Consider the following 27,223-nt stretch of genomic DNA (forward strand, 5'->3'; position numbering starts at 1 on the left):
GTTATCAGTAGAATATACTTCCTTTTGTTTTATTTTTTCTTAATTTTTAAAGCCTACCTTGTTATTGATTGAAGATGTATTACGTAATGTGCATTGTGTAATGTGATTCATTGTTCAATTTGTTAAATAAATTTCCTAATTATCCCTGATGTAGGAAGAAATTTCACACTTAATTTCAAATCAATTTAATTAATACTCCTGAAATGTGTATTAAGGAAGTGATATATTCACTCATATTTTTTAATACTTTTGAAGATGACAAAAATAAAGAGTTTAAAAGTGACTGTGGCCTGTACAATGTACCCTTCCATTGTCCAAATAAAATTTATTTTTGGGAGACTTTCCATAAAAACATTTCTCTGTTTCTATCAACCACAGCACTCATACTTTTGAATGGCATTTGTTGCCTGTGACTGTCTTAAGGCATTTGTCCCATAGAATCTTTCATGGTGAATTATGGTTGTATGTGTTTACTTCTGACCTAGAATGGAAAAATTAAAGTCAGTACCAAGAATAGGCCCAAATTTGATAGAATTTATGTTTGCAGAATCCCTAAATCTTGTTTCTGAAACAAAGTACTGTCCATTGTCTAGTCAATGGATTCACCAGCTAGGAAGGAGATTCTTATTTTAATTGATATTGGCCACTTCATGATGGGCCACACTGATCAATTACTTAAGCTCCACATTTCCTAACCTCAGTCATTCACGACTCTTTAACCTTGGACCTGCTGCTTGGTTTCTGTTACATTGGCAAACAAGTGTGATATTGCTCCCTAAGTTATAGATATTTTGTTAGAAAAAAAATGAATGAGTCTTGAGTAATTGTTATTTAAGAAACTATCTTACGGTTGAAATAATGAGATAATCTAATTTAGAGGTCTAGAAGACGTCCTCTGTAATGCTTTGCTGGATACATTGGAAAATCTTTAGAAAAAAGTGACACTTGGTACACCAATTTCCCATTTGCAATTTTAGATGCTCTAGGGCAGACAACAGAAAATTATATTAGTGCTACACTTGCTTAAATGTCTTTCATTCCTCACATAGTCCATGATTGATTACTTTAATCCTTGTGTAGTAAGAAAGTACAAATAGGAGAATTGACATTTATCCATGTTTTTAAAAGTCATGAGCAATTCTTCCTTGGCTTGTAATTGTGATGTCAGTGTGGCTTGAAATATAAGAGGTCCCATTACCCATTTTGAAATGGGAGGTGAAAGGTACCACTTCACTTTAAATGTCTGATGGAAGATTACTTGATTCGCACACACACAAATATTTGTACTTAGATGAAATGGTACAGAATATTATAGTTCTCAAGTGTTTAATTCCTTCTCATAGAAATTTCAGGAGAACTTAGGATGTATTTGGCAGGAGTTTTTCTAGTGCAATCAGGTTGCTATGGTAAACCTATTATTTTAGGCAAAGGAGGACTGTGTTAGTAAAGTGCTAATCTCTTTTCTGTTTTATGTGAGCCTCTAATTACTATCTAGCTATTGAATGTGTATTGTGAGTGTGGTTTTTACCATTTTAAAAAGTGAAAGAAAATAAGGTCATAGAGAGTGTGCCTGCCATTACTACATTGGCAGGTGCATTTGATAATACAGTGGTCTTCTTAGTTAATCTCATTGTGGATCAGGAAATTCAGGTTTTTGTTTGTTTGTTTAGAGAAATGGAATAGGGAAGGAACAGATTTTATATAAGTAATTAAGATTCAAGCCTCCCAACTTGTTTTCTATTGTAAAAATGTAAATAATAATATCTGTTGTTTATCAAGCACTTACCATATGTCAGGGCCTGTCTTACGTACTTTATATGCATTACAGCATTTAGCCTTTACAATAACCTTGTTATTGGCTTTATTATTATTCTCATCACACTACCATTATAAATTAGGTTTAACTTACTCTTCTACGGAATTACATTTAGCAACGGACATACCAAAATTGAATCTAGATTTATTGAACGTCAGAGCCCATGCTTTTAGTTGTATTGGTGTCATAAAATGTATTTCCCTTTCTCTTTACCTTACTGACATTTAAGAAACACTTGGAGATTCATTCCCAGGTCACCTTTACCAGGTACTTTTTCTAACCCTGCCAGGTGTGTATGCTCATGTGTTTTACCTTTATTCCCTCCACTATTAAAATTTTTAAATGTCCTTAATTTTGTATATTCAGGATCTAGTGTAATACTTAATCCATAGTTGATATTCAAAATGTGTTTGTTGAGTGAATGATTGAGCGAGTGATCAAATTGATTCAGATATTCAAGGCTGATGAGCCCAGTTGAATTTATTCTTGAGCAAGAATATGTGTTTTCTATGTGGTATAGTTTGAAGGAGATGAGAATCAGTCTTCACCTAAACACCTCAAATATGAGCGTAAGGGGTTGAAATGATTTGTGTGTGTGGTTGTGTGTTGTGTTTTCAGTTATCGTTTCTGGAGATGTCTTGGTCTCCAACAGTACTCTTCAAGTCCATACATCTACCATGTGGTATCTGAAAATTTCAGATTTGTACTCTTTCACAAATGCACAAACATATTACTGGTGGTAATGGAGAAGATTCAATTGGTCATTAACACATAATGAAGTATGAATTTACCCAATTAGAAAAATAGGAAGAGATATAGGCTGAGAAACAAATGTCACCTTCACAATTTACTTTGTTAGCCTTATATTAGTTTTGGAAAATCCACTTCTACCAGAGATAAACAACTTTCCTTCAGGCAATGCTTGCAGATACCTCTCCATTTTCATAAGAAGAGTCACCCAAGCATTCTTAACTATTGAAAGGAAATTCAGGGTCACCTGGGTGGCTCAGTGGTTGAGCATCTACTTTTGGCTTAGGGCATGATCCTGGGGTCCTGGGATCGAGTCCTGCATCGGGCTCCTTGTGGGGAGCCTGCTTATCCCTCTGCGTGTGTCTCTGCCTCTGTGTCTTTCATAAATAAATAAATAAAATCTTTAAAAAAATAAAAACTAAAAGGAAATTCAACAATAGTTCTAGAAATGACTGAAGAATGAGCTATCCTTTCCATCCTCTCACTCACCCTGTGACCTTGAGAGACAACCTATGGATTCATTTTCACTGTGTGACCTTGATAAAGTCAAATATTATACCAGTCTCAGAGATTCATTTTCCTCATTTGTACATTGTAGGGTTAGTTGGACTTGATTGTCCCCCATGATTTTCCATCTCTAACAATCTCCAATTTTATGGAATAATTAAATGAATATTTCTACTGTAACTGTGCTCTGGTGGTTAATAAGGATAAAAACTAGTGAAATTAATAAAAAGGTTGGTTTTGTTTTGGTTTCAAATTTTTATTTAGATTCCAGTTAGTTAACATACAGTGAAATATTAGTTTCAGATGTACAAACCTTCAATTTGTTCTCTATAGTTAAGAGTCTGTTTTATGGTTTGCCTCCCTCTTTTTTTTCCTCCTATGTTCCTTAGTTTAGTTGCTTAAATTTCACATATGAAAGAAATAATAGCATTTGTCTTTCTCTGACTGACTTATTTCACTTTGTATTATATGCTCTAGCTTCATCCACGTCATTGCAGATGGCAGGATTTCATTCTTGTTGATGGTTGGGTAATGTTCCATTGTATATACCTATCACTTCTTTATCCATTGATCAGCCAGTGGACACTTGGGCTCTTTCTGTAATTTGGCTATTGTTGATAATGCTGCTATAGACACCAAGGTAAATAAATAAAGTTTTAATCTTTCAATTTCTAAAAACATAAATGGGGTGTTATACCTTTTTGTAAAGGTATAACAAGCTGCTCTTTTATTCCATCTTAGAATTTAGTGGTACAATTACTCTATATGTAGAATGAAAGTCCATCTTAGTCCTACTTCTCAGTATTAAAATAATGTTATTTTACTTGCATATGCCTTGAAGCATCTTATGTGCAAGATCCAAAACACCATAAATGAGGGTTTCTCCGAATTTATGGGTAAAATCTTATTAACCTAAAAATTTCAGAATTTTCAAGTATTTTAGTGAACCAGGTAACTTCCCTTCAAAGTATAATTATTTTAAATTTGCAGTTTATTTCCATGAGATCTACTAAGAGATATAAATAATTTACTGTTGATAATGATCATTATGTATTATTTCTATTGTGAATGATTTATTTTTGTCCTTGGTCTATTTTTCTTGTGGGTGTACATTATTGGTTATAAATGAGCTCATATATATAGTCATTTTTATTATCTGTTTTATCTGTGCAAATATTTTGTCTCAGTTTATTGTCAGTTATGCTTATGTTATTTGTTGTCTAAAATATTGTATACAATCAAATTTGTCATTTTTTTTTGTTTCTGGTTTATTGTCATGTTTTGAATGGTCTTTCCTACCCAAAAGTTATGAAAACTCCCACCTGTATTCCTGTCCAATATTTTATGTTTTAAACTTTTACATTTAAATGTTGAATAAGTTGGCAATTTATTTAGTTGTAACAAATGAGTTAAGTAAAGGGACTGAGTTTTTTGCAACATAGCTCACCAGTTATATCAACCTTGTTTCATGAATAATCTACTATGCCCAGGAAAGTATGTACCATATTAATTTATAACATGAATTATTGTAAAGTAATCACATGCCAAACCTTGGCCCAAGTGCAAAAATTGAATAATGCCAGGATCCCAAGAACTCCCACTTGCTCCTCCTCAATTACCACATATACCCTCTTCTGAAAAGATAACCATCATTCCCATTTTTAAGGTGCTCTATGCCTTTCTTTAAAGTTTTCCACCTGAACATATATGCCCAAACACTGTGGTGTTCAGACTTGTGTATTTTGAAATATTTCAAACACTATGTGTCATTTTGTGGCTGATTTCTTATACTCTACATTATGTTTTCAAGATTCAGGTGTGATGTGGCAAGTAGCAGCACTCGCTTCATTTTAATTGTTGTACAGTGCTCCACTTATGAATAGAACTGACATTTATATATTCTGTTATTGATGAATACTTGAGTCTCCTTTGAGACTATTAGAAATAGTGTTGCTGTGATTGTTCTGGAACATCTCTTGGTACTTTCTTCATCAAATATGACCAAGAATTGAGTTGCTGGTGCATAGATTATGCATATTGACTTTACTAGATAATGCTAAGCAGTATTCCAAAATATTCTACCAATTTATATTTTCACCAGCTATGAAATATACACCCTGTGTTTCCCGACCATTTCCAAAAATTGTTACAGTCAGTTCTTAAATGTTTGCTAATCTGATTGGTTTGGGATAGAATGTCATTGTGGTTCTAGTTTGCATTTCCCATATCATTAAGAAAAGAGTATCTTTTCAAATGTCTACAGACCATATGAATTTTCTATTAAAATAAATATTAAAAATATTTGACCTTTCAATTTCATAATAATAATGGTAAACTTTGTCAGTAATTTTCAAAATAGTTAAGTTTGTGATATTTGGAAATATAATTCTCTAACACTTTTATTTGGAATTGATGCCTAGTGAAATGAAATAAGCCATGTGAGATAGCAGAAATTATAGATTTAAAACATAACTCTTGTTTATAATTGCATTCCCATATGTCATCAAGTGCTTTGCACAAAACAGATTCTTCATATTTGCTGATTTTCACATGAGAAATATTGGAGTAAGTACATTAGGGTTTTAAATTTTAACATAATACTTATGGAAAAATGTACTCCAAAGCAGACATATGCACGTGTTAGAAAGATGTTTAGCTCTCATAGTGAGTATAAGAAAGTTTACATTAAAGATGATATTTAAAATGAGGTATGTTTTATTAAAATGGATAGTTGTGCATAGCACTATAAACTGCATTTTGTTAGTCTTAGAGTAATTTTTCCTATATTTTATGGAAGTGTCAAATTTGAAATGTTTAAGTATAATCTTTTAAAATCAGAACTTCTAGGTATCTGCCTTATTTCATTATTCTTTGCTAATATATAAGCCTTAAAGTACAATTTATAGAAATTGCAGTCCCTTTAATGATATCATTGGACTGACTTTTTGTGTGTGCTTTTTAAAAATTTGATGAGAATGGACAGAGTTTAAAGTTCATGTAAGTTTTAATCAGATGATATTGATGATGCTGACTGAATTAATTTCTTAGATAGTTATTTCTATCCTTTTCATCTGTTCCTGAATTATCTTTTTAAAAAATTACTTGGTCTGCCACAGAGTTACAGAATTTGGATTACAATTTGTTGTCATAAAGCCAATTCAGAGCACAATTATAAAGCTACTGGTGGCTCTGGAAAAAAGCATACAGGAATCAAGATACTTCATGACTACAGAATTTAGATCTAATCAGGCCGAAATTAAAAATCAATTAAATGAGATGCAATCCAAACTGGAGGTCCTAATGACAAGGGTTAATGAGGTAGAAGAAAGAGTGAGTGACATAGAAGACAAGTTGATGGCAAGGAAAGAAGCTGAGGAAAAAAGAGAAAAACAATTAAAACACCCTGAGGAAAGGTTAGGGGAAATAAATGACAGCCTCAGAAGGAAAAATCTACATATAATTGGGGTTCCAGAGGGCGTCAAGAGGGCCAGAGGGCCAGAAAGCATATTTGAACAAATCATAGCTGAGAACTTCCCTAATTTGAGAAGGGAAACAGACATTCAGATCCAAGAGATAGAGAGGTCCCCCCTAAAATCAATAAAAACCATTCAACACCTCAACATTTAATAGTGAAACTTGCAAATTCCAAAGATAAAGAGAAAATCCTTAAAGCAGCAAGAGACAGATCCCTACCTTATATGGGGAGAAATATTATTATTATTATTATTATTATTATTATTATTATAACAGCAGACCTCTCCACAGAGACCAAGCAGGCCAGAAAGGGCTGGTAGGATATATTCAGGGTCCAAAATGAGAAGAGCATGCATCCAAGAATACTTTTTCCAGCTAGGCTGTCATTCATAATAGAAAGAGAGATGAAGAGTTTCCAAGATAGGCAGAAACTGAAAGAATATGTGACCACCAAACCAGCTCTGCAAGAAATATTAAGGGGGAGTCGTAAAAGAAACAGGAAGCCCAAAGAAATAATCCACAAAAACAGGGACTGAATAGGTATTACGACGACACTAAATTCATATCTTTCAATAGTAACTCTGAATGTGAATGGGCTAAATGATCCCATCAAAAGACGCAGGGTTTCAGACTGGATAAAAAAGCAAGATCCATCTATTTGCTGTCTACAAGAGACTCATTTTAGACCTAAGGACACCTCCAGCCTGAAAATGAAAGGTTGGAGAACCATTTACCATTCAAATGGTTCTCAAAAGAAACCTGGGGTAGCAATCCTCATATCAGATAAATTAAAGTTTATTCCAAAGACTGTAGTAAGAGATGAAGAGGGACACTATATCGTACTTAAAGGATCTATCCAACAAGAGGACCTAACAATCATGAATATTTATGGCCCTAATGTGGGAGCTGCCAAGTATATCAATCAATTAATAAACAAAGTTAAGACATACTTAGATAATAACACACTAATACTGGGAGACTTCAACACGGCACTTTCAACAAATGACAGATATTCTAAGCAGAACATCACCGAAGAAACAAGAGCTTTAAATGATACACTGGACCATATGGATTTCACAGGTATTTACAAAACTTTACATCTGAACGCAACTGAATACACGTTCTTCTCAAGTGCACATGGAACCTTCTTCAGAATAGACCACATACTGGGTCACAAATCAGGTCTCAACTGATACCAAAAGATTGGGATTGTCCACTGCATATTTTCAGACCACAATGCTTTGAAACTTGAACTCAATCACAAGAAGAAATTTGGAAGAAACTCAAACACATGGAGGTTAAGGAGCATCCTGCTAAAAGATGAAAGGGTCAACTAGGAAATTAGAGAAGAATTAAAAAGATTCAGGGAAACTAATGAGAATGAAGATACAACTGTTCAAAATCTCTGGGATACAGCAAAAGCAGTCCGAAAAGGGAAATACATCCCAATACAAGCCTCCCTCAAAAAATTGGAAAAAACTCAAATACACAAGCTAATCTTGCACCTAAAGGGACTGGAAAAAGAACAGCAAGTGAAGCCTACACCAAAGAGTAGAAGAGAGTTAATAAATATTCAAGCAGAACTCAATGAAATGGAGACCAGAAGAATCGTAGAACAGATCAACAAAACCAGGAGTTGGTTCTTTGAAAAAATTAATAAGATAGATAAACCATTAGCCAGCCTTATTAAAAACAAAGGAGAAAAGACTCAAATTAATAAAATCACGAATGAAAAAGGAGAGATCACAACCAATACCAAGGAAATACAAACGATTTTAAAAAACATATTATGAGCAGCTATACGCCAATAAATTAGGCAATCTAGAAGAAATGGATGCATTTCTGGAAAACCACAAACTACCAAAACTGGAACAGGAAGAAATAGAAAACCTCAACAGGCCAATAACCAGGGAAGAAATTGAAGCAGTCATCAATAACCTCCCAAGACACAAAAGTCCAGGGCCAGATGGCTTCCCAGGGGAATTCTATCAAAGAATAAGAGTTTAAAGAAGAAACAATACCTGTTCTACTAAAGCTGTTCCAAAAGATAGAAAGGGGCAGAATACTTGCAAACTCGTTCTATGAGGCCAGCATCACCTTAATTCCAAAACCAGAGAAAGACTCCACCAAAAAGGAGAATTATAGACCAACATCCCTGATGAACACAGATGCAAAAATTCTCAACAAGATACTAGCCAATAGAATCCAATAGTACATTAAGAATATTATTCATCATGACCAAGTAGGATTTATCCCCGGGATGCAAGGCTGGTTCAACACTCGAAAAGCAATCAACGTGATAGATCATATCAGCAAAAGTAAAAACAAGAACCATATGATCCTCTCAATAGGTGCAGAGAAAGCATTTGACAAAATACAGCATCCATTCCTGATCAAAACTCTTCTGTAGGGACAGAGGGAACATTCCTCAGCATCTTAAAAGCCATCTATGAAAAGCCCACAGCAAATATCATTCTCAATGGGGAAACACTGGGAGCCTTTCCCCTAAGATCGGGAACACGACAGGGATGTCCACCCTTACCACTGCTATTCAACATAGTACTAGAAGTCCTAGCCTCAGCAATCAGGCAACAAAAAGAAATAAAAGGCATTCAAATTGGCAAAGAAGAAGTCAAACTCTCCCTCTTTGCAGATGACATGATACTGTGCATAGAAAACCCAAAAGACTCCATCCCGAGATTGCTAGAACTCATACAGAAATTTGGCAATGTGGCAGGATACAAAATCAATGCCCAGAAATCAGTGGCATTTCTATACACTAGCAATGAGACTGAAGAAAGAGAAATTAAGGAAATCTGTCCCATTTACAATTGCACCCAAAAGCATAAGATACCTAGGAATAAACCTAATCAAAGAGGTAAAGGATCTATACCCTAAAAGCTACAGAAACTTCTGAAAAAAATTGATGAAGACACAAAGAGATGGAAAAATACTCCATGCTCATGGACTGGAAGAATTAATATTGTGAAAATGTCAATGTTACCCAGGGCAATTTACTTTTACGTTTAATGCAATCCCTATCAAAATACCATGGACTTTCTTCAGAGAGTTGGAACAAATAATTTTAAGATTTTGTAGAATCAGAAAAGACCCTGAATAGCCAGGGGAATATTGAAAAATAAAACCAGAGCTGGGTTTTTTGTTGTTGTTGTTGTCTTTTGGTTTGTTTGCTTTATAAGTGCTATAAGGGAAATGGTTATGGTGAAGTAATTGAGAGGGAATAACCAGAGGCCACTCTGAACAAGATGGTCGGGGCGGGGTGGGGGAGGGAGGGTAGGGCTCACTGAGAAAGTGGCATTTGAGCTGAAACATGAAGGTAAAAGAGCCGGCCCCAGGCAACAGTAGGGACAGACCCTGAAAGCATTATGCTGAGTGTAAGAAGCCAGTCACAAGAGGCCACACAGCACATGGTTCCATTTGTAGGAAATGTCCCAAATAGGCAAATATACAGAGACAGCAGATGAGTAGTTGGGAGTGAAGATGGGAATAGGGAGGGTACAGGCTTGTTTTCTTGGGTGATAACAATATTCTAAAATGTTATCTAAAATATGCCAGATTTCAAGTTGTACTACAAAGCTGTGATCATCAAGACAGCATGGTACTGGCACAAAAACAGACACATAGATCAATGGAACAGAATAGAGAACCCAGAAATGGGCCAACTCTATGGTCAACTAATATTCAACAAAGCAGGAAAGACTATCCACTGGAAAAAGGACAGTGTCTTCAATAAATGGTGCTGAGGAAATTGGACAGCCACGTGGAGAAGAATGAAACTACACCATTCTCTTACACCATACACAAAGATAAACTCAAAATGGATGAAAGATCTAAATTTGAAACAAGCATCCATCAAAATCCTAGAGGAGAACACAGGGAAGATCGTTTTTGAAGTTGGCCACAGCAACTTCTTGCAAGACACATCATTAAGGCAAAGGAAACAAAAGCAAAAATGAACTCTTGGAACTTAATCAAGATAAAAGCTTCTGCACAGCAAAAGAAACAGTCAACAAAACTAAAAGACAACCTACAGAATGGGAGAAGATATTTGCAAATGACCTATCAGATAAAGAGCTAGTATCGAAGATCTATAAAGAACTTATTCAACTCAACAGCAAAGAAACAAACAATCCAATCATGAAATGGGCAAAAGGCATGAGCAGAAATTTCACCAAAGAAGACATACACATGGCCAACAAGCACTTGAGGAAATGCTCCGCATCACTGGCCATCAGGGAAATACAAATCAAAACCACAATGAGATACCACCTCACACCAGTGAGAATGGGGAAAATTAACAAGGCAAGAAGCCACAAATGTTGGAGAGGATGTGGAGAAAGGGGAACCCTCCTGCATTGTTGGTGGGAATGTGAACTGATGCAGCCACTCTGGAGAACTGTGTGGAGGCTCCTCAAAGAGTTAAAAATAGATCTGCCCTATGACCTAGCAATTCCACTGCTGGGGATTTACCCCAAAGATACAAATGCAGTGAAAGACCAAGACACCTGCACCCCGATGTTTATAGCAGCAATGTTCACAATAGCCAAACTGTGGAAGGAGCCTCAGTGTCCACCGTCCTCAGCCATTAGAAATGACAAATACCCACCATTTGCTTTGACATGGATGGAACTGAAGGGTATTATGCTGAGTGAAATAAGTCAGTTGGAGAAGGACAAACATTATATTATCTCATTCATTTGGGGAATATAAAAATTAGTGAAAGGGAATAAAGGGAAAGGAGAGAAAATGAGTGGGAAATATCAGAAAGGGAGGCAGAACATGAGAGACTCCTACCTCTGGGAAATGAACAAGGGGTAGTGGAAGGGGAGGTGGGCGGGGGGATGGGGTGACTGGGTGACTGGCACTGAGGGGGCACTTGATGGGATGAGCACTGGGTGTTATGCTATATGTTGGCAAATTGAACTCCAATAAAAAATATACAAAAAAATTAAGAACAAACAAAAAAATTACTTGGCTTATTTGTGTTTCTTTGAATATACCTTTCTTCAGATTTTCCTCTCAGTTTTGTAATATAAAATGGCACTTATTAATGCTAGGCATGCAAACTTCCATTATCCTTTTTTTAAAAAAAAAGATTATTTATTTATTTTATGATAGACACACAGAGAGAGAGAGGCAAAGACACAGGAGGAGGGAGAAGCAGGCTCCATGAAGGGAGCCCGATGCAGGACTTGATCCCGGGAATCCAGGATTGCGCCCTGGGCCAAAGGCAGGCGCCAAACCGCTGAGCCACCCAGGGATCCCCCCATTATCCTTTATTCTTACTTATGCAAATATTGATAGGTGTTTGAGAAGCCACATTTATAGCTCCACAACACTAAAAGTCATTGAAATAATATCATTTATCAAATAAAGAAAAAGAATTGACTCAATTTCTTATTTTAAAAAAAAGACAATAAATTCTTATCTCAGTGTTTCCTACTCCATCGACAGAGAACTTTGCAAGCTACCGATAGGACACAAATCTCACTGTCAGCCTGCAACAAGAACAATTCAGTATTTGTGGTCAGAATCAAGTACGTGCTTATTCAATATAAAGTTTGCATTCAGTAATCTTCTAATGGTGTGAACAAATTGCCGTGAGATCAGAAAGAAAGAACAAGTGTTCTAGGTAACCGAATAGGGATGACAAGGAGGTTGCATAGAAGAGAGGAGATGTGGGCTAGCTACTGAAAAGTGACTTGGATTGTACAGAGAAAGTGGTAGAGCTCACAACAGTAAGAAGAAATGGATCAAAAAGCAATGTTTCTGAACATGGGTACTGTGAACATTGAATATATGCTTCAAAAGGTGAGTTGGACCTGGATGGAGAGCTCTGTGAGGAATTTGATCTCTACCTTGAAGGTCTATTGGGACTATCATGTGAAAGGCAATTACATAATCATAAGCATGTTTTAAGAAAGTGGATCTTGGGGAGAAGGTTGAGTGGGTAACTCAGTGATGGACATTAAGGAAGCCATGTGATGTAATGAGCACGGGGTGTTATATAAGACTGATGAATCACTGAACTCTACCTCTGAAACTAATAATACACTATATGTTAATTAATTGAATTTAAATTTTATAAAAGAGGATCTCATGAAATTTCAAATTGGAAGGAGAAGAATAGCTCATCAAAGGGAGGAAGGAATCAGCTTTGTCATCAGGTGTTTTTAAGATTTGGTGACAGATCAAACGGTGTTTATCTTCTGGTAACAGGACAATGGGAGGAGAAATAAATTTGTGAATAAAGATGATGAGCTTGCTGTGGACATATTTCATTGATGCAACTGTGGGAGATATAAATGAAGGCTTTCTGGCAATTGGAAAGGTGTATGTATTTTGGGAAAGACATCTTATTCTAAATTCAAATTCTACCATTAAACCTCATGTGTTGTGGGAATATTATTACTAAGCCATTTACATGTGATTATTGTTTAGTGCATCTGTTCAGTAAATATTGATTCAAACATCATGAGCATACATGAGGAGGCAGCTGATTCTGCTGTATTTGTGAAGGTATGTGAGTAGGAGGGTGCAAGTATCATGGGTTTGGTGAAATTTACTTTGAATCTTGAAAGATGAGTAGAATTTTACCTGGCAAGTATATGTCTTGATAGTGACTAGACTAATGTTGTGAACTAAGGCAGCAAAATAATGCACTTTAAAATGTGGACTGCATAAACAATCTTCTTTACCTTTCTATCTGTAATACGTTAACCTGTCTTGATTTATGATTTTTTGCCTTTCCATCTGATGCTACTATATCCTATAAACTGTATTAAGGCTAGATCTATGAAGTAATTCAGGTAATAGTTGGCTTAATAGAGCTTTATAACTCCAACAGATACATGACCACAAACACACAAAAAGCCACACCAAGAGTTGCAAAGTGGTTAATTATTCTCTGATGTTTGAAAAAGATGCATGAGTTACAATCTACTAGGGGGGAAAATGGACCTAGGACCAATTAGGACAATTTGTAGAAGAAACACAAGATAAACTATCCATAAGGAAAACAATGAAGTATAGATATTTGAACACATATGCCACTGTTATCTATCTATCTATCATCTATCTATCTATCTATCTATCTGTCTATCTATCTATCTATCTATCTATCTATCTATCTATCTATATCTATCTAGTTGAGAGAGAGAGGGAACATGAAGGTAAGCAGCAGGAAAAAAGAGAATCCCAAGCAGACTCCACACTCAGCACTGAGGCTGATGTGGGGCTCAATCTCACGACCCTGAGATCATGACATGAGCTGAAACCAAGAGTTGGTTGCTTAACTGACTGCACCACCCAGGCGCCCCCATATGCCATTATTTCGATCTTTTCCAGAGTCACAGAATCTAATAATACCTATCCAGGAAACTTCCTGAATGCCTTAAAATGTTAATAAAACTCTTACCATAAACAGATATGCCCTCAAACAGAAACATTTATGTTGACTTGATCATTAGGACTGTGTTCCTAGGATGCAGGAATTAATTATGTGGTTGATGTTTCCCATATATGTCCATGAAGGACTAGTCAACTGTATGTGGTTGCACTGCTGATGGTATATAGTTAGCCTCTTTATCTCCACAGTCCTGATTTTTATTGTTATTTACACACACAGCATGGAAAGTATATGTTTATGTGCACCAGAAGGTCACTGGGGCTCAAGAAAAAAAAGTGTGTCCTAGCACCAACCCTGCTAGTGTCTACTTTGCTGTCCTTAGACAGATCATTTAGCCTCAGCTTGGTTGGGTTTCCTCATCTATTAAATTGTGGGAAGTCATGGATCCTCTTGACATTTTACCAAAAAAAAAAAAAAAAATGTGTGCTGGTATATTTTTCCATGGAGAGATCTGAGGTCTACCTGTTAGAGTTCTTTTCTGTGAACAATAGAAAGCAAATTCATGAACTGGAAAGGAGAAGGAGTTTATGAGAAAGGTGTAGGTGCAGAGTGCAAGCTTGGACCACCAGTTCATGCACCCCAGGGGAGCAAGACCTGCCAAGAACTAGCCCTGGTCACCAATACTTTTGAACTGTGTGTGAGCTCCTCCCCTCCTGGACACTCACTGCTGTGCCGTTGCTCTTGCTACTCCGCCATGGACCCTGTGTCTTTGCATTCACTCTCCAGAATCAACTGTGGCCACCCCTGGCCAAAGGTGTCCGCTGTGTCCCTCTTCTGTCCACCAGGGCATGGGAAGAGGGAACATCACTGGGAAAGGAGAGGGACTCTGCCTCCCCCTGAACCTGAGCCTGTCTTCAAATAGGAAGAGAGACCGGTTGAAGAGCAGTCAGGACAACACTCTCTACTGCACTATCTTTCACCAGATTCTCAGAAGGACAATGACCCTACTGCTTCTGCCAGAAAAGATTATGAATCACTGCATTAGATTATCTTTAATTACAGCTCTAAAATTATATGATTCTAAATACTAATTTTCCTTTCTTCCATCATCTACCAACTCAGAATTTCTTTAACAAGATACAAATGCAGCACCAGAATAACTAACAACATTGCAGGGTCAGCCCCTAGGCATCTTATGATCATTTCAGTGGGTGTGTAATTACGCTGGTCGGGCTAATGACAGAGAGTAACAGATGTCTCCGGGTAGTCACCCGGCTGATTTTCTGCCAATCTAGCACCAATTCCTCAGGCAAAAGGAATTTTCTTTCTCATAGCCTCGTGGTGCTGCGTTGAGCATATTAAGATGTGGTATGGCTTCATGGTTAAGGGCACAAACTTTAAGGTTCATAAGAATAGGTATAAACTTGGAATCTATTCCTTATGAGCCGATTCACCATGGAAAGAACTTGGCTTCAGTACGCCTCTGTTTCCTGTTTAGTAAAATGATAGTGATAATGCTAGCCAGCGTGTGGAATGATGAAAACAAAATAATGGAATTCAAAGAATTATAGTGTTTGACACATAGTTACAGCTCAAGAAATAATGACAACAGCCATAATGATAATAGTTGAGGAATTCCCTGTGAATCAGCCTCATTCCAAAAAAGAAAAATGTTTAGACAAGAGTAGTAAATTTTAAGTCAAGAATGATAAAGGGATTTGGGTCATGCACTTTGACACGTGTTCCGTGGTAAAATGAGTTCTATCAATTACAAAATCGGTGTCTAGAAATAGTCATAACAGAGCACCTTGAAATGTCCCTGTGAGCATTCTTTTCTTATGTGGCAGATAGACCCAAAATAAAAATATATAAAAATATACTGTAAATGACATTATACTAAATGCTGTCAAAATAGATAACATTTGGTATCATCAAACCAAGTTGAATATGAAATACCCAGTGTTTCCTAACTGGATTAGTCTTCAAAAAGTAATGAAACAGAAGTGTCACTTCAGCTCCCCCCGACTCGCCAGCTTCTGTGGCACTTGTGCTTGGTTTTAGGCTTCCCAAAGGCAGGTAAGAAAAGTGATTTGCAGACCTATGACCAGGCTCAGAGTGGAACAGGCTTCCCGATGTGCTTCTGGAGTGGAAAGCCCGGCTGATTCTGTGACTTTCCTAACCTGTGGGCTCTCCCCATGCGTTTACGCAGGTAAATGTGAATGTGGCAAGTGCACCTGCTACCCTCCCGGAGACCGCAGGGTGTACGGCAAGACGTGCGAGTGTGACGACCGCCGCTGTGAAGGCCTGGACGGCACTGTCTGTGGGGGTGAGTGCTCCTTGCAGCCTCAGCTGCCTGCCTTTTTCACCCTACTTCTTTTTTTAAAAAAGGAAACTCTGAGGCACCTGGGTAGCTCGATTGATTGGGTCTCTGACTCTTGGTTTTAGCTCAGGTCATGATCTCAAGGTTGGGAGTTCAAGTCCTGCATTGGGCTTTGCACTCAGTGTGGAATCTGGTAGGGATTCTCTCTCTCTCTCTCTCTCTCTCTCTCTCCCTCTCTCTTTCTCTGCCTCTCCTCCTCATACCTGAGTGCTCTGTCTTCTCTCAAATAAATAAATAATAAAATCTTAAAAAAATAAATAGAAAGGAAACTCTGTTAAAAATAAGGTAAACTTAAAGCAATATACAGGGGTACTTGGTGGCTCAGTGGGTTAAGCATCTGTCCTTGGCTTGGGCCATGGTCCCCGAGTTCCAGGGTCAAGCCCCATGTGGAGCTCCTTGCTCAGCAGGGAGTCTGCTACTCCCCTGTCCCTTTGCTCCTCCCCACTGCTCGTACTCTCTCTCTCTCTCAAATAAGTAAATAAAATCTTTAAAAAAAAATAAAGCAATATCCAGTAAGACCTCAAAGCATTATACAATTAGATTTGTAATGATTTTTATCTTCTTGGACCCTTGATTTAGAGCTGTGTGAAAACACATAGTATGCTGGTGACAAAAGGCCATTGAGATTATAGTAGGTCCTATGAAGATAGTGACAGACTTTGCTGCACCTGATCAGCTGAAAATGATGTTTATTATTCTGCTAATAAAAGCTGGTAGGAGAAGGACGTATTATCTACCAATGTGTGTGGGGGGAAGCAGCATGATGTCACTCTTAAGTTTACTTACAAAAGCACTAAAGGTAGACATTCCATTTCCATGATAGCTGAGACCCAACAGGATGGCTGCCATCATTCTTCTATTTCAGTCTCAAAAGACTTCCTGTGGTCGAGGTGATGCATGCTGACTGCAGATCTCCAGTATAGTCCAGATGAACTGGATGTGCAAGCCTCCTGAAAGACTCTATCTCTCTTTGGATAATAATTGTAATGTTATTGGAAAAAAAGCAAAATGCACATACTACTTATGGAAGGCGGGGACACTATCTGTCTCACATAAACGTGTGTCTCTCTGTTCTCCCTGTATCCAATGACAAAACACTGGCAATTTGAGCAAATATATTTTCTTCTTTCCTTTATCTGTGACCAAGGGAAAAGGCCTCCTTTTTTTAAATAGGTCTTGTGCAGAGTGATCATTCCTGCAGCCCTGAGAGATTGCTCCTGCTTTCTTCAGCTCACAGATGGAACAGGGGATAAGGTTGGAGGTATTAAAGTCCAATAATTAAAAAGTGGCAGACCCAGGATTTGAGCTCTGATGTTCAATTCACAGATTTTTCCCGGTACCATAGTTTTCCCCAGACTGACATCAAACTGTTTGAACTTTTTTGTCAATATTGGTTTTGGTTTGGATTTTTTTCTTTACTGGTATTGGTTACCAGAAATATATAAGTAGATTATAGACTTTTTTTTTCCCAGCAAGTGACTTTATGTTTACCAACTCACTTAATTCTTACAATGATATCTAAAGCCCGCCTGGTACCTAGAAAGAACCACATTTGTGCCCTTGCTCTTATGCACATCATCATGACATGGAGCGTCTACCTCACATGGGTCTCCTTGCCTGTCTACCTTAGTAATTTCGTTGAAATGGTTGATATTGTAGAAACCTGTTACATCGACATAATTATTAAATTATATACACCCTACCCCCAGTGAATCTCTTTCTCTCTCTCTTTCTCTGACTTTGGGGAGGAACTCCAAAAGATCACAACAAATCTATACAGCTCTGTGCTAGATGAGATTAAACACTTACTAGGTAAGTGAGAGTATATCCTACAAAGTAACAATTTTTTTAGACTAATTCGTGACTCTGCTTGTTTACCCTCTGTGTTTTGTCCATTTACCCAGTTACTGGTGCCCTGGTAAAATACCAATGTATAAACCAGGAAACCAATTTTTTGACATACAATGAGAAATATAATTGTACCTGAGACTAGAACCGTTTGTAGAGAAACTGTGGGAAGTAAGATTCTGAGAAAAGGATTTGAATGCAAGTAATTTATTGGGAAGGTGAAGGAGATTTTGGTGGGAGAGTGGGAAAGTGAAGGTAGTCAGTTAAGATTGTGCTATCAATCCCATCACTGCTGTGGTCAACTAGAGCTTCATCTGAGGACAGGAGATAAAACTCTGGGAGCCCAAGTAAAGCATGCAATTCTTATTTATCCACTAGTCCTTGGTTGAGGACTGCTTTTAGGAGGCATTAGCTCCCCTGTCACATGCAGCAGGCCTCAAAGGAACAACTATGATCTCAGAGCAGGCTTCTCTGGCTGGAGAAGACTTGGGTCCGAGAACTCCAGGGGGCATCAAGGGGAAGTCCTTGACACAGTGAGGATGGTAGGTTGGCACAATATATATCTGCCAAAGGAATATAATTCTCATGCCAGGTGGTCTGAGTATCTTCTCTGGATACTGCAGCAGACATACCAGCACAGTCTTATTCTTTAATATTGTCTAGATTTTGCCAACCATCCAGTTCAAATTTTCTTTGTACAGGATGTAACACAGTAGATTACATGATAGCTATAGACATGCTGACACACCTTATCCTCCTGCTTTAACCTTGGTTACAATTTGGAAGATTCTTCTCACACAGTGAGAAATTAGTTCTTAGGTGGTTGATCTTATGGAATGGAAATGGTACCATGGAACTTAATTATCAGAGGACGAAGGCATTTTTCAAGTTTGGGGAGAACTTTGCTGCTGCTTCTGTGTGCTCAAGGAAGGGCACAGCCCTGCCAGCAGTGGACAAATAGCAGCCAGATATACACGGCATCTCTGATCACTAAAACAGGATGTATTCTCTCAGTGCTTTTTCTTAAATTTAGCAACTAGCTCCAAAAAATCACCTATGCATTCAATTTCGTATTTCAAATTTTACTGAAAACATTTTATTGGCCAAAGAGTTCTGAATATTTTCCAAGTATGTGAAGGGAAAAAATCTTGAAAATTTTCCTAAAAAATGTTTTATGTTATTCATAATTTCACTCTAATAGTTGAATAATGACCTTGAGAGATTTAAGGTTAAGATGATACCAGTATTTTAAAAAATTGTCTATAGGTAACAGTTTGTTTCTCTTTCCTTCTTCTGTTTCATCAAAGCTGATCAGCCCAGGTGACCGTGCAGAGCGTTAAATCCTGCCATCTGTTCTTCTCTAGGGCCTATGCATGCATCTTTACACATTTTAGTCAGTGTTTTTTTTTTATTTTCTTGCCATTTACTTGTGAATCTTTACTCCTGATGGTCAGTCCTATTGCTTGGAGTGGGAGATGTCCCCATCAATGGCCTACTGATGTTTATCCTAAATAACATAGGGTTAGAAAAGCTACATATAACTAAGAGTCCACATACACACATTGTGTTCACTATTCCTCAACAAGATACTGTCTGTTCTTCTTATTCATGGTAATTACAGTCTATAAAGCTGCTGTGAACACTGAATTAGCGAATACTGAATCGTTTTCCTAAGAGAAATATGGGGCCACATTCCTACTTCTAGTCAGAGGATTTTCATCTAAGATCAATACATACCCTTGTATTATATATGTTTCTGTTTAAAGACACCTTGTGTAATATATGGTTGGTCTGTTAATATTGAACTCATGGCCAACAGCTCCATAACTCATACCTGAATGGAGATTGTGTAGCAGATGATTTCTCTGGAAGGCGTGTTACAGCCTTTTTGCACTTGGGTGCACAAGACAGTGCTTCAACACTATACTTAGGGGCCTTCTTAAAAATCAAAATCATCAACAAAAAGCAAAAAATGTGAAAAGCCATGGCACTACATGTACTGCAGAAAGGACAGTTGTTTACAGTGTAAGAGCTGAAACAAGAGGCAGAGTGTGATCTTCTGTGACCTTACTTAGCTGGGAGTGGGAACCATCCTGCCTGTGTGCCCCAGTGACCTGGAAAACTTTAATGAGTATTGATTTCAGGGATACAAATACATTTTAGTGAGTAAGCAAATTCTCAAATACGGAATTTGCAAATAATGAGAATCAGCTGTAATTCATGTAAAGCATCAGCACAGAGCCTGCATCCATGAGGAAAGCTCACTGGGAACATTACCTCCCACCGTAGCTTCGCACTTGGTCTCAAAGTGTGATTTCTTTAGGACGGCTAATAGAGGACTGTAATTGTAATTTCTTTATTTTCTGATCTCTGCTGTAAGGAAGGAATTGCTCGAGCCTTGGTTATTATAGTCTTGAATTTCACCTATGTCTCAGCTGTTCTCTGGAAAGAAAATACAAGACACATGCCATCAATTAACATGTTTGAATTTATAGTAACTTTCGTACTAAAGTATACAGCATACTAAACCAATTGATGAAGAGATCACAAGTACCTGTGCTTCTCATGAACCTTTATGTAAATGTACTTTAATATTTAGAAATACATATAGCACAGTAGTTAAGACTACAGTCGGGAGGGTTTTCTTTTTTCCCCTAACCACAGCTTTGCCACTTACTGACATTATTTGAGACAGTTTACACAACCTCCATTTCTCATCTATAAAATGATGATCATAATATACCTGTCTTGTAGGGTTACTATAAGATTAGATGAGTTAATGCATATAAAATACCCAGCATAAAAGTGTCACATACATAAGACATACACATATACACACACTTTAGATATTATTGTTACTGGTATTATATACATATAAAGAGAATGACAGACATGACAAACTCAGGCAGAATTTTATTCTATGGACTACTGTAAATCCTGTGGGTTATATAATAGGGTTCCATGTTTGCTAGTTCCTTTTGTAACAAAACCTTATTATTCAGAACTTTGACTCTCTGGTGTTCAGTTTTAGATGGAATGAGTGTTTTCTCCGGTTTACTTTTTGCATAAGGCAGTTCTTTCTCCTCATACTTGACAGTGAGCTACCAAATCACAGTGGCAGCTGCACATATCAAAAGTACTTTGAGTGGCTCTTAATCAGCATTGCACCTTCTGTGGGGGAGCTTCTTGTAGATTCCTCCAAGCATGGAAGAGCACAATTAAGAAGACACTGGCCAGTGGGGTTCCTCCAGGCACAGTGTGCATTGCCAAATTTCTGTATTTCTCAGTGTATCTAAAAATATCCATGATCATTAGAAAATCCCTCTTCTTATTTAGTAATACCTTGTCATGTATATAGCACATAATTCAATCACCAAATACTCATTGCATACTTGTTGCATGTAAAGCTCTACTCTGCCCCTCAGGCACACACGTACCCTTACATATTTTTCTTCTTGATGCCATTCTCTTCAGCCTCTATGCTTATTATAGTATTCCCCTTGGTTCAGTGCTAAGCCCATGGAAATTTGCTCTACCTCCAGCCATTCCACATAACTGATTGTCTCTGAGGTTATTGATAAATCCTAGTTTCCCAAATCCTGGGAGATTTTCAGTTGTCATCCTGGATGACCACATTAAAATATAGGGGTTGTAATTACTCTCAACCCCCCATGAAATGGTCTCCCCTCTGGGCCTCAGAAACACCTGTCCACCTGTTTTCTTCTTCCACTTCTCTTACAACCACTTCGTTTCTTTTCCTTGTTCCTCTCCCAGAGCCTACAAGTAAATCTTAGTATTTCTCTTGAAATGGCTTTTGGATGTCTCTCTGGTGTTTATGGCCCTCCTTCCATTTCAGCCTCTCCCACAGTCATTGTCAAGATCAGTCTCTCAAGATGATTTCATAGCTTCATTCTCCTTATCAGCCTCTTCTTTTCAAATTCTAATTAACTATTTTCATATGGAAATTTTTCCAACTTCTGCTTGGTTGAAACTGAAGTTATCATTTATTTCTTCATTAATTCAGCAAATATTTATTGAACCTCCAATCTTTGCCAGCAATGGAGATTCAGTGGTGAATCTGCTGGAGCTTATAATTACACTTGAAGAGCAGACATTGACAAAGGAATGCCAATGAGCTGGGTGTGCTGAAAGGAGACCCACTAGTTCAATGGAAACATACATAATTGGAGAATTTAACCTAGATTCTAATGCCTCCATATCTGGGTAACATTATATGATGCATAATATGTGCTTTGCATGTATTAATCAGCTGAACATGACCATACTTGGTGGCAATAGGATGCATAGAACTCACTCAGGTGCAGTGGTGGATTTGACACAGCTGTCACAGAGAACAGTGTGTGCGAGGCATCTGTGGGAAAACGAGAGTGACATCTTCCAGGAACATTTGAGAACTAGAAACTGGCTGGTTGGAGATTGAAGAGCAAATGAGAGAAGGATGTGACATGTTTTCAAACCCACATTAATGATTTGAGGTTCTCCTCAAAGAATGATAGGAACCCATAGAAGGGGTTTACATGAGGCAATAATATGATCCCTGTGGTGACAAAGTACCTCTGACTGCAGGGTGAAGTAGGCATTGCTGGGAGGAGTTTGTTGGTAAAGCTGGTGGGTGAATATGGATGTCTGGAAAGGAGTCCTGGTGAGAGATAAAGGTGGTTCAGTAAGATAGAAGACAGGAGACACTTGGGTGGCTCAGCGGTTGAGCACCTGCCCCTGGCTCAGGGTGTGATCCTGGTCTCGGGATCGAGTCCCACATCAGGCTCCCTGTATGGAGCCTGCTTCTTCCTCTGCCTATGTCTCTGCCTTTCTCTCTCTGTGTCTTTCATGAATAAATAAAATCTTTAAAAAAAAAAAAAAAGACAGTACAGTTGGAAAACCTTGGATATGCTAGTAATAGAATTACCAACAATATGGACAACAGGCTAACAAAACCCTTACCTTGCTGTCGGAGATTCTGAACCTCTGTTAAACTCCCAGCTCCAGTTCCCTGGGAACAGATGAAGATGGTATACACCAGCGTTACCAGTCAACATTGCTCACGGTAATAGTGATCTGTGATCATTACACTTCAACTAAATTGGGAGGGATTATGACTGAATTATAAATGTGTGATGGGAATGCCATGCCCTGGTGGGGTTTCTTGGATATTTTTAAGGAATCATTAGGAGAGATTTTGGCTCCTCTGGGGCATAAGGCTTCCTGTAAGCCAGGGAAGCCTCAACATCTGTGCAGTATGGATCTCCAGCCATCTGGGCTGTGTTATTGCAAGAGATCATCCCCATACCACTATATTGAGCTGTTATCCTCATGAATTGCTGCAAGGATTCACATGGAAAGGAAAGCCTGGTACAATCGTGTTGCCAGGATGTGGTTCCAGCCTCCTTTTCTTCCAGGAAGATTAGTTCCAAGTGTCAGCCCAAAGGCTTATTAGCAGGGTCTCCACTGCCCAAGGAGTAAGAGCAGCATTTACAGAAATCCATGATTAAGAGATAAGTGAAGGGTGGAGTGGGTTAAAGGATGAGTCCCAAGTTTCCGATTTGAGTAATTGGATGTAGGAGACCCTGCTTTGTGGCTGGCATCAATTGTCTCCATCTTTTTAAAAAATCATTTCTTCATAGAGGGCCATGAAGTGGAGAAATTTGGATGTGTTATGACTTTGTCATTTTTACCTGTCACTGTATTCCTTATCTTCACTTCTCCTTGAATAATTCATTATTTTTCTATTCTATTAGTCTTCTAAATTATCTCTTTAGGGAGCCTTTCTGAAATTATTCTGTACTTCCTTCATACTGCAATACCTTCATCATAACATCGTGCCATTTACTCTGAGTGTTCTTATCTCTTTTCTTCAGATCTGTACACTTATTGTGGATACAATAAAAGTCTCTCTCTCTCTCTCTCATTGTATTCTCAAACTTAGGTTAAGGATTGATCTTGAGAAGTTTTTTTTTCTTTGAATAAATTTGAAATTAAGAGAGCCACAAATATGGGGAGGGAGGAACAGAGAGGGAGAGAGAGAGAGAGAGAGAGAAGCAAAGATCCCAGTTTGGAATCAGAGAATTCTTCAAGTGGGAATGAACATTTGACCTGGACTTTGAACAGCTAATATATAGATATGTGGAGCTTAGGTGTGACGAACACTTTGCATCTGGAAGAGCTAAGCAAAGGCACGGAGATGAAAAAATATTTGATATGTTGAAGGAATGTATTTGTTTCATTTTCTTCCATCAGAGATCTTTCTCAGCTGCCTTTGAATACATCCTTGGGAAGGATTTTTTTTCAAACTACTCATTTATCATTTATGATAAACATTATTGCACTTATTTTATTTTGCTCACCTATAGGTATTTGGACATTATATTTTACATTGCTTTTTAAATTTTTAACATTTAAAACAACTGAAACATAAAAAGGACAAAATGAAAATCCCTCATAAATCCATCATTTGAAAAATATCTGGTGATATTTTATTATATTTCTTCCTACATATTTTGAGGGACTGAAATTTTTTTAAAAATCTTGGTTTATGAATCTTCTGTGGGTATTTTGCTATTTTGTCTAGGGAAAGTCCACATTTTATGTGTGTGTGTGCACTCTGGTGCATTCTTTCAGAGACGATTTAAGTGAATAGAAGTTATATTTTCCTTGTAAGCTAAGTGAGCAGTGCCACACAGCAAAATGAATGTGAACCAAGATTTGGATTCTGGCTCCATTTCCTACTAGTTGCAGTCACTTGCACAGGTTATTTGGTCTCTCTGCCCTGGTACACCCATCTGTGCAGTAAGGATCATAATGCCCACCAATTTTCTTTGCGGTGAGAAGGAGGCATAAGGAATGAAACGTGCATGGTACTGCCAGCCAAGTGGGTATCCATGCATGCCCTGTGCATGTAATGGGAAGCAAAAGATTGAAGTGTCCATCTTCAGAGCAGGACAACACAATGCATCTGTCTTGGATATCTTAAAGCATTAGCTGTGGAGTTTTTGGAAGGAAGTTAGCATCATATGAATCCGCAATTCTGTGCCTCAGAGCAGTGGCAGCTCTTCCTACAAAGCATTTAGTCTCCTCCTCACCTGGCAGCCAGGGGTTAACAAATCTTAACTACTAAGAGTGTGTGGGACACATTAACATCATCCCTCCAATCTGGCTTCAGAGGTGAACAAACTGAGAGTCACTAATTAGATCATTTCCTCAGTTCACCACCGAGACACTTAGCCATAGTTTGTGTGGTCTTTCACCTGGAGAGATGACCTGGAACCCTATGCAGCCAGCGTGTGGCCAGAGAGCAAAGCAGGAACTGCCAGAGTGTTTTAGCAGACAAAGAATATAAGTAAGACCAAACATCCATAAACTTACTTATCAGTAGGCACATGAGAAATAATAACTAACACTGTTTATCCCCTCCTCACAGTAATGTTGAAGATGATTAAACCAGTTCTGGTACGCTGGGGGTAAATTAGCAATTGTACCTGAAGGTGAATGTAAATAATTACATAATTCTAAGCAGTTCAGTTTTGATTACACTAAAATTACAACCTGAAAATGAGAGTCATGAAAATGGCAAACAGGAAAACGGTATGAAGTAAGACCATTCTAACTTTAATTAAATTATTGGTGAGTCATGTTCAATGATTGTAGACCACATGTGGACCTTCTCAAAACATCTATATTAACAATAAAAATTGTATGTGATCTGTAAGCGCATGAATTTTTTTAATCGAATAAGTCACTACTGGAAAAACATGTTCTGTCCAGAGTGAAAATCCCTAAGAACTACTCAATTTTTAGTGGTATATGATTTTAAGATTTCATAAAGAAAATATATCCACATGTTGGCTCATGTGTATTTAATTGTTTTAGTTTAATATAAACTTAATCAGAGACATCCCTCCTTTATTCCATTTACCCAAGATAGAAATAAGAAATGGACTGCTTATTGCTTTTCTTCTTTCCTCTGTGTTCCTGGATTAGCTGCTGCCCGCGAGTCCAATTGAAGAAACAAGAAGGGATAATGTAGAGCCACCTCTTAATTACACAATCAGTTCACATTTCTTCAGGGAGTTCTTTAGTTCATAGCTGCAAATTGAAGGAGAACATGCAGCCTGAAGATATGAGTATAGTGACCTCCAGGTGCTGCTGGATTGTTCATATTGACAAAGGCCCCCAACCACTGACTCAAGGCCCAGCCTTTCTTAGCTTGGGTAGCAGGGGGATTGTCTCCAGATTATACCCTAAGTCACAACCCTCTTTTTCTGAGTTCATAAGTGTACCAGTCAGGACTGGAGGTAATTTACAGAATCTGCAGGTTGTCATTCCAGGGGTGGATGGTGAGGTGACTACCTGAGAGCCATCAGTGTTCCATAAACCTTCTGTCTTTCCAGGGTGATTTTTATAGTCAGTGTGTCTATCTTCTAGAGAAGACAAAAGAACAGAGAAAAGGGAAAAGAGCAAAGGGCACATCATGGCTAAACTGTCTCATTTTTGGGGGAAGACAGTAGCTTTCCTGGAAACCTCACCCAAGATTTTCTCTTATATCTCATTTATTAGAGCTGCTATGTCTAGGTCAAAAGGAGCCTGGGTAATCCAACATTTTCAGATGTGTATATTATCACCTCCCTGAAAAAAATTAGTGCCCTCCTAATATTAACAAGGGGAAAAGAATATTGGGCAGGTGATATGTAGTATCTGATACAATTAGATCTACTCATGGGTCAGTTTCCTATTTAAGAAACATCATTTCAGTATTTTAAGGAGATGTGTCTGAGAGTCCATGAATTTCACTGGCAAAGGTGTTTTGTCTAGAGCAGCACTGTCCAGTAGAATTTATCAAGGTAATTGCAGTGTTCTGGATCTGCATCATTCAACACAGGAACCACTGGCCACACGTGGCTATCAGGCACTTGAAACGGGTCTAGTGTAGCTAAGAAACTGCATTTTACATTTTATTTAATTTTAATAAATTCAAATAGTCATGTGTGCCCAGTGACTACTATATTGGGCAACATAGATCCAGAGCATCCTTGGTGAATATTTTGGTGTGGGAGAAGGGAAGAGA

At 37.8% G+C, this 27,223-nt stretch overlaps 1 protein-coding gene across 2 annotated transcripts in view; it reads left to right on the plus strand.

Moving 5' to 3' along the window:
* The window catches only part of ITGBL1 (integrin subunit beta like 1), a 215,913-nt gene that overhangs the window by 173,772 nt on the left and 14,918 nt on the right, over positions 1–27,223 (plus strand). For both annotated transcript variants that reach the window (XM_072760972.1, XM_072760973.1), the window contains exon 8: positions 16,126–16,242. In XM_072760972.1, the coding sequence (XP_072617073.1) occupies positions 16,126–16,242 (117 nt within the window). The remainder of the gene's footprint in view (positions 1–16,125; positions 16,243–27,223) is intronic.

Source organism: Vulpes vulpes, chromosome 6 (assembly GCF_048418805.1).
Source record: "Vulpes vulpes isolate BD-2025 chromosome 6, VulVul3, whole genome shotgun sequence".
NCBI lineage: Eukaryota > Metazoa > Chordata > Mammalia > Carnivora > Canidae > Vulpes > Vulpes vulpes.